At 32.3% G+C, this 17802-nt stretch overlaps 1 protein-coding gene across 1 annotated transcript in view; it reads right to left on the bottom strand.

The window, feature by feature from the left end:
* Window positions 1-12142, bottom strand: part of LOC134727959 (protein HIRA-like) — a 58990-nt gene extending 46848 nt beyond the window's left edge. The window contains exons 1-7 of the mRNA XM_063592357.1: window positions 11959-12142; window positions 5859-5921; window positions 4355-4465; window positions 3590-3677; window positions 2875-2966; window positions 1597-1692; window positions 434-516 (exon numbers count right to left, since the gene is read on the bottom strand). Coding sequence (XP_063448427.1) covers window positions 434-516; window positions 1597-1692; window positions 2875-2966; window positions 3590-3677; window positions 4355-4465; window positions 5859-5921; window positions 11959-11995 — 570 coding nt within the window. The 5' untranslated portion in view covers window positions 11996-12142. The remainder of the gene's footprint in view (window positions 1-433; window positions 517-1596; window positions 1693-2874; window positions 2967-3589; window positions 3678-4354; window positions 4466-5858; window positions 5922-11958) is intronic.
* Between the last annotated feature and the right edge of the window lie 5660 nt (window positions 12143-17802).

Below are 17802 nucleotides of genomic sequence, written 5' to 3'. Positions count from 1 at the left end.
TAAAAGTAAAGTGTTACTATTCAATCTGAATTTAAACGTACATTGTATGAATACTGATTATTAAGAAATTGTGGCATGTATTATTTATTGTGATTGTTGAATATATTAAATATATTAATTATTGAGATTTTCAGGCAATATTGCAAACAAATAATGTTTTTAAAATTTAAAATGCAAGATAAACCGTGTTTCTAATTTCAGAGAAAGTGCAGAATACATAAAAAATCCAAAAATTTCTAAGTATTATGTGACTGTAAGTATGGGAGATAATTAATGAACAAATAGGGTTTAACATTTGACAAAACTCGAAGGTTTGACTAAAAGGGTTCCACCAAAACTTGCAACAAGAGCGAAAGATAAACAAACAAAAAGAAAACCTAAAGTTCCTTTTTCTCTTATTATGTCCTGATTGGGGAGCATTATTGTCACTTACCTGTGATGCTAAATATTTCCCTACAGGGTCCCAAGTCACACCTTTAACTAGACCACTGTGTCCTCTCAACACGGCTAACTGTTCTGAAAAATAAATAAAATATGTTTCCTATTGGAATGTCTTCATAAGATTATTCTTGAAAAGTTATTAGCAATTCTAAGATCTTTTTTAAGTTGTTATTGTATTTGAATTAGCTGTTAAAAACTGGGAGGACTCTCAGATTTGTATTTAGTGTCTTTTTGTTGTGGGAGTGTATAAATACCCTGCCACATTCTGTCTGTCCTATTATAAGATGATTTTGCTTTATAATGTTTTGATGATCAGTTAAGCCCTTTTAACCCTTTCACTGATAGCTGCCCCAACAGAAGCTACTCTGAGACGATGGTTTCCCTGGCTACTATGACTTGGGTGGGAGATCTTCATAACAAATATCTATAAAAATTTGTCTATAGTTATTTGTGTCGAAAGGAAGCGCCATGTTTACATTTTCATCCGGGTATTCAACAAAGAAAGACAACTTAGTTAGCACTGTTTTGAGTAGGAAATATAAAAGAGGTATTCTGATCCCAGTAAAACAGGACTCATCGTCAGCTGTCTGAAGCGTGAATCCCAGTAAACCAGGACTCATCGGCGAAAGGGTTAAACTAATTTTATAACATAATGTTCCTGATGCTGTACTGTTACATCACTGTCCCAGGTAAAGGGGAGGGTTTGGATCCAGCAAACTTGTTAAACCCACCACATTCTGTATATACCTGTGCCTAGTAAGGGCTATGTAATTTAGTGTTTATTGTTTGTTGCTATTTATCATATTTGATATTTCGATCATTGAATATTACATAAATCAGGCCTTTAGTATACTCATTTGAAATGTTTAACATTTGTTATTTCAGGGCCTTTAATAGCCGTCTTTAGGGTATGGGTTTTGTTCATTGTTTAAGGCTGTACAGTGACCTATAGTTGTTCACTTTTATTCATATGATCTTTGTGGAGAGTTGTTTAATTGGCAATCATACCAATCTATTCTTCTCATCTTCATAAGTTTGTTGGTACTGCTATGGGTCAACTAACAGAATTTTTTTTATAACAAATAATGACAGCTAGAAAATCTAGGACGAAAATATATTGTTTATCTAATACTACAGTCCTGTCTTAAATCGCACCTGGAAATTTGTCAGCATTCCATACAACAACTGAGTTATCTACACTACACGAGGCTAACCAGCTGTCATTTCCTGACCACGCTAAATCTAAAATATCTGTAGAAAAAAAGTTGAATATAAAGTGTTGTTGGGTTATTGCATCATTCATATGTCATGTATGTACCCTACCTGTACTGGAAATTCATAAATTTTTTAAATACTATTTATTTTAAAAAAAAATCAATTGGATTGGTTTTTTCGCCAAAAATATTGCATTTAAAATTTGGAATTATATACTGTAAATTCAGAAATTATTGTGAGGTTTTTATTATTGCCAATAATACGACTGAGTTGTATCCGCAATAATTAAAACTCGCAGTTGTAATATATTAACTGAATTAAGCATGACTTTTCTCAAAATTGTAAAATTTAAAATCACATCCAAGTGTAAAATGACAAAATCGCAATAATAAATGCACGCAATAATATCTGAATTTACAGTATTGCAATTTATTCTGTCATCACACTAATTTTCATCCATTGTTTAGCAATTTCATTTGGAAATGCAAAAATAAAATCTATTATCAAAAATTAACAAAGCTGGCTGTTTCAAAGTTATCTGATACAGGACTCTTACAATATATGGTCTGCATTATACACATTTATCAGTTTCTACGGTTATTTACTCTAAATCTGTATACAAGTTACCTTTTTCTATGTAACAATATTCCATAAAATTCAAGAATGTATTTTCCCGTATTAAAGTATTAAAGTATATACAGCTCAAAATCTGTATCAATGCGGTATAAATTTTATCTAGTTGTCTTTTAAATCTACTGTCAGGTCTCAATTATTTGTTACAAACTTTAAAAATGTGCTGAAACCATTAAATTGTTTTTAAACATTGTTTTCCATTTCAGAAGTTACTTCCAGAAGTATCATGTATGTTGATAGAATAGAACAGCCCTTACTCTTTCCAAACATGCCAAATCAACATGTCTATTAGCATCAAATTTTACTTCTATTTGTTTATAGAAAATAAATTTGAATAATTTTGTCCATTCGTTTTTTATGTGTTTTGACATTTCATTTTGCCATTTGATAGGGACTTTCCGAGTTGATTTTCCTCTGAGTTCAGTATTTTTGTGATTTTACTTTTTACTGACCTTCTGATCATACATTAAATCTCTTAAATCTTTTGATGCACAAGGCTGAAGTAATAAAAATTGCTCAGGTGTCTAGAGAACTTTTATGTCAGTACACCTTTCCTATATTTCCTAATTAAAATAAATGTATTACCCCCTGAATGTCCTCTGAGTGTTATAGATGGTCTCCATTGTTCCTGGTTTTTTGTGTCAGAACCAAACATGGTGGACGTTGATCCACTGTACCTGAAATAATAATTACAATATTTTGTAAGTTAGTGAATCAAGATTGATCATTTGATTGCTGCTGCTTAACGTCCAGTGGCAAATGTTTCATGCATGCATTAAATATAAATTAGTAGATTCTGCCAACTACAAAAGGCAGGAAATTTGAACGACCATTTGTATAAGGGATAAAATAAAACTGACAACTTTTAAAACTAGTCAAAACATAAAGCTGGGAAAGTACACACGCTTATCAAGTGTCAAATTGAAAATTTACTACAATGTCTGATGAAAAATTAATCAGACATGTACAAAAATATTTTCCCAAATTTGAAAGAAAACGATGATTCACTGACTAACTATATAAAGGACTTATGGTCATAGGCAGCCAATCTGTGTGAAATTAAGTTGTTTTTAATTATGATGTTCTGATGATCATGCTGGTAATATGATGGCATTTTCAAATATATCTTAAAAATGTTTCCGACAAAGTTCAGTTCTAACTGGCCCTAGTCATGATAGTTTCAATAAAGTAATAAAAAAAGCAAATGAGCTTATAAATAATATGTATTAAGCATGAAATATTTCCTTAGAACTTATCATGTTAAACTGTATCTTGTAGTGCATTGTACTGCCTTCATTACCTAATCTGCCATATCATTATAAGTTTATCATCTCCTCCAGAGGCTAGGTATTTACCATTGTTTGACCATCGTACACAGTTCACACAAGCTGAAAATCAGAATATCCAAATTTACAGTAGAAATCAATTTGATATTTAAATGATAGTATATATACAATCTGATTAATATTAGAATTCAGATCATGTGACCCTGGTTCAAAGGTCAAAGATCCAACAACACTGTTGTTTCTGTTCAGGTTATTATTAAATTAGCCAATGAAATAGCTGTATCAAAAGGTTTGAAGGTGTGTATCACTATGACACAATCCCATGTTCCAAAAACAGAAGGTAGAATAAATTTAATCAGTGAAGCATGGATATTTGATCTGTATTTCAATAAGATTGATAAGTGTACAAACATATACATATAGATATACAAAGATGTGGTATGAGTGCCAATGGGGCAACTCACAATCCACGTCACAATGGGTAAAAGTAAACCATTATAGGTCAAGGTAATATGTACTGAAAATATTTCAAGTATCTCATGTATCTCTTATAATGTTTACAAGATACTTTAGATTCTGTTAAGTTTTGGAGCTCTCGCCACATCATAACTTGATAGAAATAAAGAAATCTTTAAATATAAAAATAAGAAGATGTGATATGACTACTCTCTACAACAGACAAAATGACATAGAATTTAAAACTAAAGGTAACAGCTTTCAACAATGAACAAAGTGAATACAGCATTATGAGCTATAAATTGACAGTTCTTAAAATTTACCAATATGATTGTCCATCTGACAAATAATTTTTGGCACATTTTTATCTTTCTCGTCCGCCTCATTTCTGACAGGTGCTGTATTCCAAATAACAACTTTTCCCGTATCATCACCTACAAATACAGAAAAATAATAACATGAATACTTAAGTTGTAAATAAACAAAAAATGGAAATATTTTATGAAATAAACTAAAAAGAGAAATGTCTTGATACTGTCATGACTGTTAACAGGCCTAGCAGTCATAAGACTCAGAAATCAAACAATTTAATTACTAAAACTGATGTTTCCAGCACAACTTTTGTTCTCGGCGTACCAAGTAAAATTTAAAGATGGAGAGCCATAATGACATATTTGGCCGTTTTCTGCTCTTTGGTTGGGTTGTTGTCTCTTTCATTCAATCAACATTTCCATTCTTGATTTTATTCTAACAAACGGTGGCCCCATCAACTACTATACTTTCATCATACATGTAAGATGAATTGGGCAATATATATTTTAATATAAACCATTCAATTCTTAAAACTGTTTAAAACAAATATTTTTTTAAAACTTTAATAATGTAATATGATTGTAATACATTGAGAATGGTTAGTACATTATTTATGTATGTGCCTGTCCTGTTGTTTGTTTTATGTGTTACATATTTGTTTTTCGTTCATTTTTTTACATAAATAAGGCCGTTAGTTTTCTCGCTTGAATTGTTTTACATTGTCTTATCAGGGCCTTTTATAACTGACTATATGCGGTATGGGCTTTGCTCATTGTTGAAGGCAGTACAGTGACCTGTAATTGTTAATATTTGTGAATAGTTGTCTCATTAGCAATCATACCATATCTTCTTTTTTATAGTAACAAAAACTTATAATTTATCTTGTATATTTAATTAGAAAAAAGGATCAGGTGTACATGTTTAAACAACAATTTAACCCATTGGTTGCCTTATTTACGTTTTATCCAGCCCTGTATATATATAGATTCTACCACTGTATGGATTTTGATACAATATTTATCAACTGAAGGCATCTATTTTTTTCAAATTTATAACTCAATTCTTGCAGAGTGGATAAATACCTATTGCATGACATTTTGTTTAGGAATCAGTTTTCCAAATGATTTTGGACAATATGCAAAAAGATGATTCCTTTCTTTGCTTTGACGTCCTCAGACATTTTGTACATTGCACCGTCACAATAGGAATTTCAGAGGAAAGCAAGAAAATTTGATCAAGTGATGAGATCAAAAGAACCAAAAGTTGATTTTAAAAAACAAAAATAATCAACAGGTCAGAAAAAGGATAAAACGAGCTAGAATTAGAGCTTCAACACAGATTTTCTTTAATTGGTTGCCTTCTAATGTTTTTTTGCTCTTTGGATGAGTTGTTGTCTTTTTGTCAGATATATTTCTCATTTTCATTCTCAATTTTATCATGTTTATCATTGTTTATACGTAATACATGTATAATACTCAACCAGAGATTTAGTCTTATTTTTCACAATTTCTTTACCTTGTCCCCCAGTTGCAAATCTTGATCCATCTGGATGAATGTCTATGGAGAATATTGGCTTACCTACAAAATAAAAACAAGTTATAAAACATACATTATTTATGTTAAAAATTATAAGACTTCTTGACGTTCAATTAAACATTTTGATACTAAATTCTTCTTTTTGTCTTTTTTTTTTTTTACATTTTATCAAGTAAAAAGATGTGTTATGGAGAATGAAAACTTTTAGTATGATATGTGCATTTTACAGTGAAATACATATATCCTGGATGATTGGAAGTTCCTTACTCTAACTCGAAACACAAGGAAAAAGGCAAAACCTTGCCGCAAATGTTATCCACATTGAATGGAAATATTTTCTACTTACAAATGTACATTTGTACTTGCAAACAATCTGATATACTTAATAGATGAATAGTTTCAGAAACATGTCCAATCTGTCTATATTTCATATTGTAACCTGATTCAGGTTAGATCATGCAATAGACATGCTTGTAAGTTAGTGACCACTGTTTTGGACAGTGATATTTGCGCATGTGCAATAAAATATAGGACAGGCCTATTGTCATGATTGTATTACAATGTACATGTATGTATTTTAACATTACAGAATAAATTTGAGATCAAATAACATATGATATCTCGTTAAATAGAGAAATTGGGACATACTAACTTTTTTATCCTTAATACAAAAAATATTAGAATTTAAACATGTGATTTACATAATGAACTGATACTTTCTTAACAGATTTTTCTCAGCAGTGGGAGTATTTTACCTGTAAAGTTCAAGGTTTCATCTTTCAGATTATGTAATAAAATTCTAATGTTGCATAAAAATTTCACTGTTTGGGGGTGTTGAAATTAGATGGGGTTATTAAAATATCTGATAATGGTGCTTGAGAATTGGGAAGGAAATTGGGGTACGATACTTAAACAAGTGATTTTTATGTCATTATCCTAGATTCAGTACAAGGTCATCACCTGAAATGACCTGGTCATCCTAAACAACACAGATGTTGGTTCTGATAAGTTTAGAAACAAAATTAATTAGCATGATTAGTAAAAATCAAAGAGCTGAAAGCTCTGAAGAAAAATGACGCCACTGTCTCTAATATTGGGATAGTTTTTATGCAAGTCTTGATTTTCACATACCGTAATTAGTTTAACAATGCAACATGTATCGTAAGCATATAATTGATATTCGTATATGTGTGTGTGTGTGAAGTGAAGGTGACAACTGGCTGGTTTTTTAAGACAAATGAATAGGTCAAGACTAGCTGAATTGTACAAATAAATACCGTAGAAAGGATTGTATATTTCTCACTGGTACATAGTCTGAATCTGAGTCCGTTCGCCTCCATTCACGTTTGCGCCCACTCATTTTCACCCCTTTCACTTTCACACCCTACATGTTCGCACCCAATCTTAATAGACCACTTTCGAGTTCATCTGTCACCGGCAAAAACTCATCAATTATGCACGCCTTTATGACGTCATTTACCAGATAGAGGGGCTCGCCTGTATCCCTGCACTATTTAAGTTCATCAAGCGTCTAAGTGATCGTTTTTGTGCAGGATAAACTAGAAATAATGGTTGCTCTGTAGGTACTTACTGAAAATTCCCTAATGACAGCAGTGTTGATTGTCTATTTTCAGAATTCAATTTGCCGAATAATTCGTACAATATAGAATTATAATTTTCCAACCACTCGCTCAACATTGTAAGGAAGTGACGACGCCCCTAAACGCACAGATGACGGTGATAAAGGCGCGTATAATTGACGAGTTTTTTCCGGTGACGGATGAACTCGAAAGTGGTCTATTGGTTTTGTGTTTAAAAACTATGTAAGCAAGTGTTTTCTTATAAGTATGATTGTTGTCATTGTCTCAAAATAAAGTGAGACAGCAATTTTTTTTTTGTGTTGAATAAATCTTAATTATGTTTTGGATAAGGTATTGCTTAAAATAATAATAATCCTTTCTAAATAAAGTGGTATTTTGTCAACGTTTTATTTTGTGTTGAATAACTCTTAATCATGTTTTGGTTAGTGTATTGCTATAACTTGTTTCATTGACTTGTTTCAAAATGAAGTGAGATTCTGACTATGTTTGTTTCTGCGTGTTGAATAAATTATATCATGTTTTGGTTATATTAGTGGATTGCTATATTTTGGTTTCTATGTTTTATTGTTTCGTTGTTTCAGATCAATGGGACCAAGCTGTTAAAAACAATTATCTTTTGTGTTTTTTCCTTTAAAATCTTCAATGTTTTACTCATACCAAGCTATAAATACATTCAGTATTTACACCAAAGCAATTTAAAACATTAACCATAATTTTCCAATTATTCAACTTGAATTTGAATTAAAATTGGGCGTGAATGAGTAGAGTGTGAATGTGCAAACGTGTAGGGTGCGAAAATGTATTGGGCACAAACAGACCTGATGCCACACAGTCTGAACCCCCTTCTCCCACAAAATATTAAGTAAATAATCTTTTTGTTACTGCTATCAAAGGTCTAATGAAACTCAGATAGTTTCAAACATTTGTCAAAGAATTCTAGTCAAACTGGCACCTAGTTAAATTGGCACCTGAACGTCCTAGGAAGGCGTCCCAGAAAAATAATAAAATAGCCTTGCCAGACGTCATAATTATTTGGACTAATACATGAGATATTGTGTATTTTTCTGCATTATTTTAACCAGTTGAGCATTTTACAGGATTGTTGGTTTAATGCTGTTTAAACTTTACTGAAAAACGAACACCTTAAATTTGCTAATTATCTGGCATGAAAGTTTGATTTATTGAAAGGGACTCATAGTTTTCCATTTTATTTTAATAATTGACTTGTTTTTACAATTACACAAATTGTCTAATTGTTAAAACAACAGCTTTGGTAAGGGCTTCGTTGTTTACCTTTATACACTACATATTCACTTTCGTTTCGTGGTTTACCAAAATACACAACAACATATTCACTATGTACTAACTTGGTAATAGTAATTAATTAATTGAATAGAAAATATTATATCAAATATTATTGGATGCCGAATTGACGTCGAATAGGTGCCGATTTGACTAGATGCCAATTTAACCAGGTGCCGACTTGACTTGTACGTTTCAATTCCTCTGCGATTGTTTGCGGTATTTTCTTGAGAAAACCTATTTTCCATCATCAAAGAGAAGAAGAAACTGCTTTAAAATGATTCTGGAACGCTTCATGATTGTTAAAATAAGTTTAATTCACTCAAAAACAATTTTAAAACTTGCGATTAAACAGGAAGTTTCCAAAGCACGTGTAATAGAAGAAATTAACCGGTGAGAGTGGAAATCCGTATATGACAGATATCCCTATAGTACGACTTTGAAAGTAAAACAGTTCAATCCTTTTGTAAAACAATCTTTAATATACCTATCACATTAATGTTTGAATGGTCTTAAGCTTATTCAAACCATATAAGTCGGTATGAAACACCAAAACGGAATGAACAATAACCGATTACGTTTTGTAGTTTACAAATTCTAAAACTGGTTCCCGTCAAACTTTTAACACTTTGTTCGAGTGTAGTGGAATACAAGCAAAAACCAGTGTAAACTGGGTCCTGGCTGGTTTAATACTACACAATGATGCATAATGATAACACAAGCAGATTCCAGTTTGTTTGGAAAATAGGAAATACGAAACCAAGCGCGGTAGGCAGAGCAATGTAATGAAGTTCAGGTCGGCAGTTATGGAACAATGACTGCGTCATTTTCCAAAAATGTATTCTATATTTAAAGCTACAGTAAAATTAAATCACTTCTTCTAGTGATTATTTTGTACTACTTAAATAAATGATTATCTAAGAAAGACAACTCTTACTTTCAACCTTTATGGAAATAATGTTACTTGAATCAGTGATTTAGAAAATCACTCATTTAAGTAAGTCCCCTGACGGTTTACAAGCAACAGGAAGGAGTGCAGGACACCGGTAAGAATCTGATATCATGTATGGTGCAGTCCCAACACAACCCAAGACTTATATAATGACTTCACTTCATTCAACTGATAAAACCAATAGTTTGGTAATTTTGTGTGAATACATTTATAACATACTTTTATCTCATAAAATTATAAGTTTGTAGGGTTTCACTCTCAAGTTTTTATGTAATGTCACTTACTAATGTGTGTCCAAAATTGGGGAAACCCCTGTTCTGAGAGTTCCTCCAATGTCCGGTGATTTCGTGCATGCCTTCCAAAAATAGCTTATTTTGAATAGACATGATAGAGGAAAGATTTGCTGCTACAAAAGGTAGCTTAATTTAAACCAAGCACACTGCCAAGTATGCAGAGCAAAAATTATTTCAATCTGATAATAATTTGACTTAAGTAAAACAAATTTCATCTGATGGTGTAAATTTTTTAATTAATGGACATTGGCCAAATATTGTAAATCAAAAGATTGCAGTTATTATTTCAATCTGGAACTTCAATTTCAATGAATTTTATTCTTTTTTATCCCTTCGGAATGCTAAAACAATAACAAGAACAATTTTATTAGCGTTACGTTGTTGTCATAATGAAATCAGCTAATGCACAGTATCACTGGCCGTGCCAACACTGGGGTCTCCACTGTAATTCATGGTGGCGGAAGTCGACCTACTTGAAGAGACAGACCAAAGAGATATTAGCAGATTCATGTCAAGTTCAAAGTTTGGAGCAACTTTGACAAACCAAGGCCACTGAAGTATACACCTTTAATATTGCTATTTGTACGCTATTACTGGACATCACACAGGTTCTCGATAAATCATGACGTCATAATACAAAATTTCGGACGCCAAAATGTTAAAGTGATTGTTGTATGATGTCAATAGTTTGAGCGGGACTGATTCTGGGGTCAGCCTGGATTAGCGATAAGGTGTAGTGAATATGGCACCCCACAACATAAATTATACACCTTATCGCTATTTGTCCAACATTGCAGGATATCACACAGGTTCCTGTAAAATTTTGACATCATAAAAAAAAATACCTGACGCCACAATGGAAAAGTGATTGTTGTTGATGTCAAAAGTTCAAGCGCCGTGTCAGCCAGGAAAAATTTAGTGATAACAGAAGCTTATCTCGGCCTATAACAAGCTAATAGTAGTGGGTGTCGATGAGAACGGACGTAAAATTTTTGCAGAGTGAATCCATCAACATCATCTAAATTTGTCTTCTAAATTGCTTTCTTGGGTGCATTTTATCATCCATAGATTATATACTTTCAATTTCGGTCATTATTTTCTTGTTAAGGAAAACCTCTGCAGATATTTTCAGGTATGTTTGAGACACGTGCTCTGCCCATATGGGAGCCATTAGTAGTTTCCATTGGAAACTATCAGACCTATCATTTGAAGTCTGAGAGTTCTTGCTGTTCTTCTAATGGTTCGGTAGTTTCTTTCCGAGATCCTATTCAGTAGGATTTTCGGCTTTCCTCTACCTTGATACAGCAGGGCATTTGGTAGTGTCGGTTTTGATAGATTTTGTCCTAACCGATTCCTCGTTATTACCTTAGACGTATTTTGCCAAGGCATTTGTGGGGCATCCGGGGTGACCCTCTCCCATTCAAAACACACAGATATTAAAAAAGGATATTTGATACATAGAAAAAATACACTTTTTATACTTTGAGGACTGAGCGAATCAGGTGAGTGTGTGAGTTCGTATGTTTTATTTGATTGCATTGTATTTATGTTTTGGGAAGGTTAACTTTCTGGTAATAAGACCCGTCACGGCCTGGCTGGGGAATTGGGTAGGCAAATGCTCACATTAATCTGTACCGATACAGGCTCCAAATGTCCTCCTTTATACGCCATAACTATGGTGGTGCTCCTATTTAAAGGAGGCTCATACGGAGACAAGAAGAAGATAAGGTGTATTCAAGTCCTGACATTTACTAAATGCATATATCATACTTTGCTGTCTTCCCAAACTCCGATGGGAGTTGAATGGTACAAGAGCTTTGAATGAATTTATGGAATGTAAATTTTTAGAAACATTATAATGTTTGCAAAAGAAAGAGAAAACTATAAAATTTATGAATGAGGGAGAGATTTTTTTTTGAAATATCACTTGCCATCGTGATGAACCCAACCAGGTTTTGTCAATCGCATAATATTGGTTATCTTGATGAATTTATGGATAGAAATGCATGTCGTTGTGTATTATAGGTGTTTAAACAATATAAATAGTTTTTTTCTTTTCCACTGTTTTGCTTTTCAACTCCCCGCCATTTTGACGCAATTGATCCCGTTTGCGACGAGGTTTGGACGGGAATACAGTTTCGGCAGTGGCTATTATAACGCATTTTTATCGGTCTCGGTAATAAGCCCTTTCACAAGACGATAAGGAGAAAAATATGATTGACAAAGAGAAAAAATTAACAAGAAAATGGCAGTTAAAAATTAGAAAAAAATAAAATTGACCCCTTATTTTTCCAAAAATTCGTGTATCAATACCTTTGAGTGTGTTTTTCTTTTTTTAAATAAACAAGGAAAATATTTGAACCTTTTATCCTTTTAAGACAGAAACATTGCGTAATGTATTTATATTATTGGATTAAACGAATTAACAAAGTTTATATATGTTACAGTGCCGAATTTGTATAATCCGGCAGGGATTGTCATGGTACAAAATCCCTGATTTTTCAGGGAATATGTAGAATCACTAAAATCCTTAGTAATTATATATAATCCCTGAAAATAACCAGTGATTTTACATAATTCACTGATTCAACATGTCTCAAATTTGATAAAAAAAAATAATTAAGCATATATTCTCCTTTTTGTTATTTAAAGTAATTACCTTTAACAATTAAGGTATAATATGCTGAACAAATATTATATAGAGATTATCATATATAAACACTATATACCAAATTTTCACATAAGTTTCTAAAAATGGTCACAAAGCCACAAATTTGCAATTTCTTTAATGAAAAATGAACAAAAAAATATAGAAATACCATATGTGTTCAGTTTTGTGCATTTCAAACAGATTACATAAAATAATCAAATACCAACATATATCCCCAACAAAGTATCATACTTTATACTGATTTGAAGAAAATCATTCAAGAACTGTCAAAAAAGACTCATTTTTGCCGAATTATCTCCCCTTCCAATGTTAATTTCCAGAGGAAATTAAAAATGCTGAATTTGAGTTTTCCTCAAGTTAGATTTTATGGGACCTTTTCTGTGTATATTTAGAGATAAATGCTATAGATTAGAACTAAACCAAGTTCTGTTGCAATACGTTTGAGGTCACGTAAAACTTAGTTTAACGTTGGACTAATGAGATAACAACACAACTAATTCAAACACGATTTTAAATTGGGCTTTTTAGATAGAAACTTAAAAATAAACAAGGAAGAAACAAATATGTTAGCTTACAGATCTATGGTACGATCAAACCTCGAATACTGATCTTCATTTTAGTCCTCTAACACCCCAAAACAAACAAAATTTTTTGAAAAAGTACAAAGAAGGACAACATGTTACGTCACCAACAGGTACCATCACATCAGTATTGTCATCCATGTTTGACCATTTTATATCATATATGGACGTCACGTGAAACTCGCAGGAGTATCAATCAAGTTACAATGTTCCATAAAATCACACACCAACGTACACATGGTACAGCAGTAGATCCAAGCCTGTCAAAATTAACCTTTTACCACAGCCATGCAGTCAAAAGTACCAGATTCACTAATTCACTACAATATCAAACTTTAAGCACCAGAACAGATTACTTAATTTCCCATTTACAGTCGTACTGTGGAATCCACTTCCACAAAACATCGCTAGTGTTAACTCTTTGGATTAGTTTAAATACTGATTCAAAGTCAGAATATTTAGATATCTACCCTGTTTGTAAATATATGTACATGTGTTTATTTTTTTATTTTTGCACAAAATTGTTGTTGATTATTGTCGGATCGATTATATATGTAATGTTTTTTAAAAGCTGTATGCAAAAAAAAACATTGTTTCAAGAAGATGTAACTCTAACAGAGGAAGATGAAATCTAACGCATTGGCATCTGTTATGATCTGGTAATACTAGTACTTTATGATGAGATATACATATTGTCCAATAAGGTCGTGATATCATAAAAAAAAATTTAGGCGATCGAGGTGGGGGGGGGGGGGTCATGTCGGCAGCAAATAGTTAAAGGGAGAAAACTTCTAAAAGGGATGAAGAAATCTGACCCAAGGTCGTCTGGTAATATATGTACTTTATGATGATCCAACTCTTTGGTCTTGACAATGATAATCAAATATCAATGGTTGGAGGTCACACAACAAAAATGTTGGAAGGAGAAGAACAAGAACAAAAAAATATTTTTTTCCAACTATTGGCACCAAAGGGCATTTATATTATTGTAACATAATAAATGTTAAATGTTATTTGAATCGTGAAAGATCGCGTTCTGTTTTTTGAAGATCGTGAATGATCAGATGGTTTGAAAACGTTCAAATCTTTATTCAGTTATAGGATACTTCATATCTTTATTTGGTTTAGCAAATATTTGCATACCTCATTCCAGTTCTTTTTTGTTGGCGAATAGGGCTATAATCGTTCAATGCCATTGGGTGTGATTATCGTATATATACTACACCGACCTTTTTTTGTCCGTCCTTCAGAGGTTTTGATTTCTTATACATAATATGATTGAGAATAGAACCTAATCGTCTAATTACAGGCGAAGCTAGGCAGCATGCACAATCGATCGTGAGATACGTAAATTGGTATTTCCCCCACTAAGTTGGTACAATGATGTGTAGCTAGTGTGAACAGAGAGATCAATCAATTCTTATGTCTGGTTCGGCGCGGTACGTTTTCGCTTTTCTAAAGGAAACCTTTTTTAATTAGACATAATTTTGCCTTTACATTTTATAGATCAGTATTTTCACATTATGCTCGAGTCAGATGAAAACGACAACAATCCAAGAGTGTATATGGGAATAAGTACCTTATAACAACGACGAGTCTTTCTAAAAGTACAGCAGGTACCCTGGTTTGAAAATAACATTTCGGTCATCACAAATTGAAATAACGTTAGATAAACTATGATAGTAAAGGTTTTCAAACTATTTAGGCAACAGGTAATCCACTAATACGAAACCTAATTTGTATATCAGAATTGATGAGGTGAAAATTGGTGACGTTAACTTACTAAAATGAACGTAACAAAGTTATGCTGCTGAATTATTATTTAATGTGTAATGTTCCCAAAATAATGAATGGATTTAAAATTTGAGATATGATGATTATGAGACAAATCTATAAAAAACAAAATAATATTTTATGTACGTGTGCTTTTGATTTATATGCTCGCATACTTGGAAGGAATTAAAGCAGGAATAATTCAGATACAATAAGTACATTTTCGATTTTCAATGATAGTGCAACGATAGTGCAACGATTCAAAAGCTGTAGCAAGATTTAACCAAAGACCTTGAGAAAGCAGATTTACTGTATCATGGCCATAAGGGAACAACGTTTTTAAACAGCAATGAATTTTTGTTTTCTTGGAATGAGCGACGGGTAAAATCAGATTAGTTTTCTATGCCAGTGTCTGGAGTGATGTATTGAATCTAAACTTATATTATATACGTGTTATTGATTAATTTGTACGGTAGAGGTTACATCAAACCTTTACCGTTTGATTGATTTACCTGTTTGTTTTTATATAATATGTTTTATTGTTGCACGACAGTCCAAGATAGTAGTTGAGGTTTCAACAACATATTACCTAACACATTTAAATGAGTTCCATAGTTTGTTAATTATGTTATACTTTTTCGATCAATACTGTTGTTGAATGGTTATGGTTGAGCACCCAAAAGTATGTCTAATTATGCCAAGTCATGAAGTCCAGTGTTAGTTTCTGTAAGTCGTAACACTTTTTTATGGTTGATTTGAAAAGGGTTTACTGCTTACTGATAACACCATTAACATCTGGTCTTTTGATAGTTTAAACATTTGACTTTTCTATACTTAACACAAGTATTCCCCATTCCAAACTAAATGACACATTGAAAGGGTTAGTACTGCCTAATTTGTGTTATATTAGAAATAGAAAGGCACAAGTATCTTGTCTTAGGGAGGAATGAATCCTATTTTTTTTTAAATCTCTCTGATTCAAACAAAAACTTCTTTAAAGTGACATGATTAAAATACTTGATTTCTTGATTGACACATCTTTTATAGGTTATGAGGACGTGTTTTTTTCAACAAAGTATCGGCATTCCTATGGAAACCAAAGGAGACCCTTTTCTTTCCGACTTGTTCCTATATTCACTAAACAAAATAGTGACTGTGTTAAATGCATTTAAATCCATTCAATCGATCGTGAGATAAAGGATAAAACAAATGGATTTAAGTCTGTCTCATAACTTGACTTTCATCTAGACATTGACAATGAGGGTCGGTTAAAAATTTAACTTTACGACAAAAGAAATCATTTCAGCTACCAAATTGTTAACTTTCCATTTTTATGTAGCAACATTCCAGCAGCGCCTACATACGGAGAATATATCTCCCAATTGATACGATATTCCCGGGCTTGTATTTTCTATCGTGGAAGATTTCCTTACTAGAGAGTTACTGTTTACAATTAAGCTACCAAACTAAGAATTCAAAATGGTGAAAAAGTTGAAAAATCCCTTTTAAATTTTATGGACGCAATTAAGAGTTGTATGACAGTTATGGGTTATCAGTTTCACAGATGCTAACGGATATGTTCATACTGCCGTAACTACAATCCCGTCCCATTTTCACGAATTTTATTAGATTTCTAACCAGGTTTGTACTATCATGAGCAACACGACGGTTACCACCTTTGGAGTCAGGATTTTCTTACCATTCTGCAGCACATGAGATCACTTTAACATTACCGTTTCGGTTGCTTTGTGTTTACTTCGTATTATCTTTGACATATATACATTAAGCAAATTGTAAATTCAGTAAAACATATAAACGCAATGTATTTTTATGATACTTTATATTGAAAAAAATGAATTTGTTTAGACAAGTCCGATGCATTAGTCCTAAAGCATCAACATCAACTTACTGGGAAAAATCTCTGATTTGGTATCTGATATCTTAAAATTGAGAATGGAAATGGGGAATATGTCAAAGATACAATAGCTCGACCATAGAAAAAAAAACAACAGCAGAAGGTCACCAACAGGGTTTCAATGTAGCGAAAAATTCCCACACCCAGAGGCGTCCTTCAGCTGACCCCATAACAAATCATCTTTTTTATCCTAAATTTTAGTATTCAGCTTTCCGTTAGTGATATAGATTTCAAGATCGAGGAAAAGGCAGTGGTCATTGTTAGTATTAGCGTTATTTAAAGTAAGTTCAATAGGATAAATTTCTTTAGTAAACATACTGAAGTCGTCATTATTGAGAGTCAAAATATCATCCAAATATCTAAAAGTATTATTAAATTTGTTTATCAGATGTTGTTTTGACGGGTCTTTGCTTATTTTTGTCATAAATTGTAACTCATAGCAATAAAAAAACAGGTCCGCAATAAGTTGTTTTTTAGTCCCTATTGGAATTCTGATAACCTGACGATATACGGAATCTCCAAAGCGAACAAACATGTTATCTAGTAAATATTCAAGAGCATGAATAGTATCAAAGCATGTCCAATTGACATAGTTTTTTTTGTTTATTGCTACTAAAAAATGACCTAAAAGAGTTTGAACATATATATTCACATTCTGACTTTTCAAATGCCCATTTAATTACGTGTGTGCATTTTTTCTTAATGAGAATGTGAGGCAATGTGGTCATAAAGGGTGGAAAAATCGAAACTTTGAACAGATTCAAAATCAGCAATATAAGCATGCAATTCATCAAGTACGTCCAACGAGTTCTTGACACTCCAAATTAATTAATTC

This window comes from Mytilus trossulus, chromosome 8 (assembly GCF_036588685.1).
Source record: "Mytilus trossulus isolate FHL-02 chromosome 8, PNRI_Mtr1.1.1.hap1, whole genome shotgun sequence".
NCBI classification, from domain to species: Eukaryota; Metazoa; Mollusca; class Bivalvia; order Mytilida; family Mytilidae; genus Mytilus; species Mytilus trossulus.
This window is presented reverse-complemented; position numbering and strand designations above follow the sequence as displayed.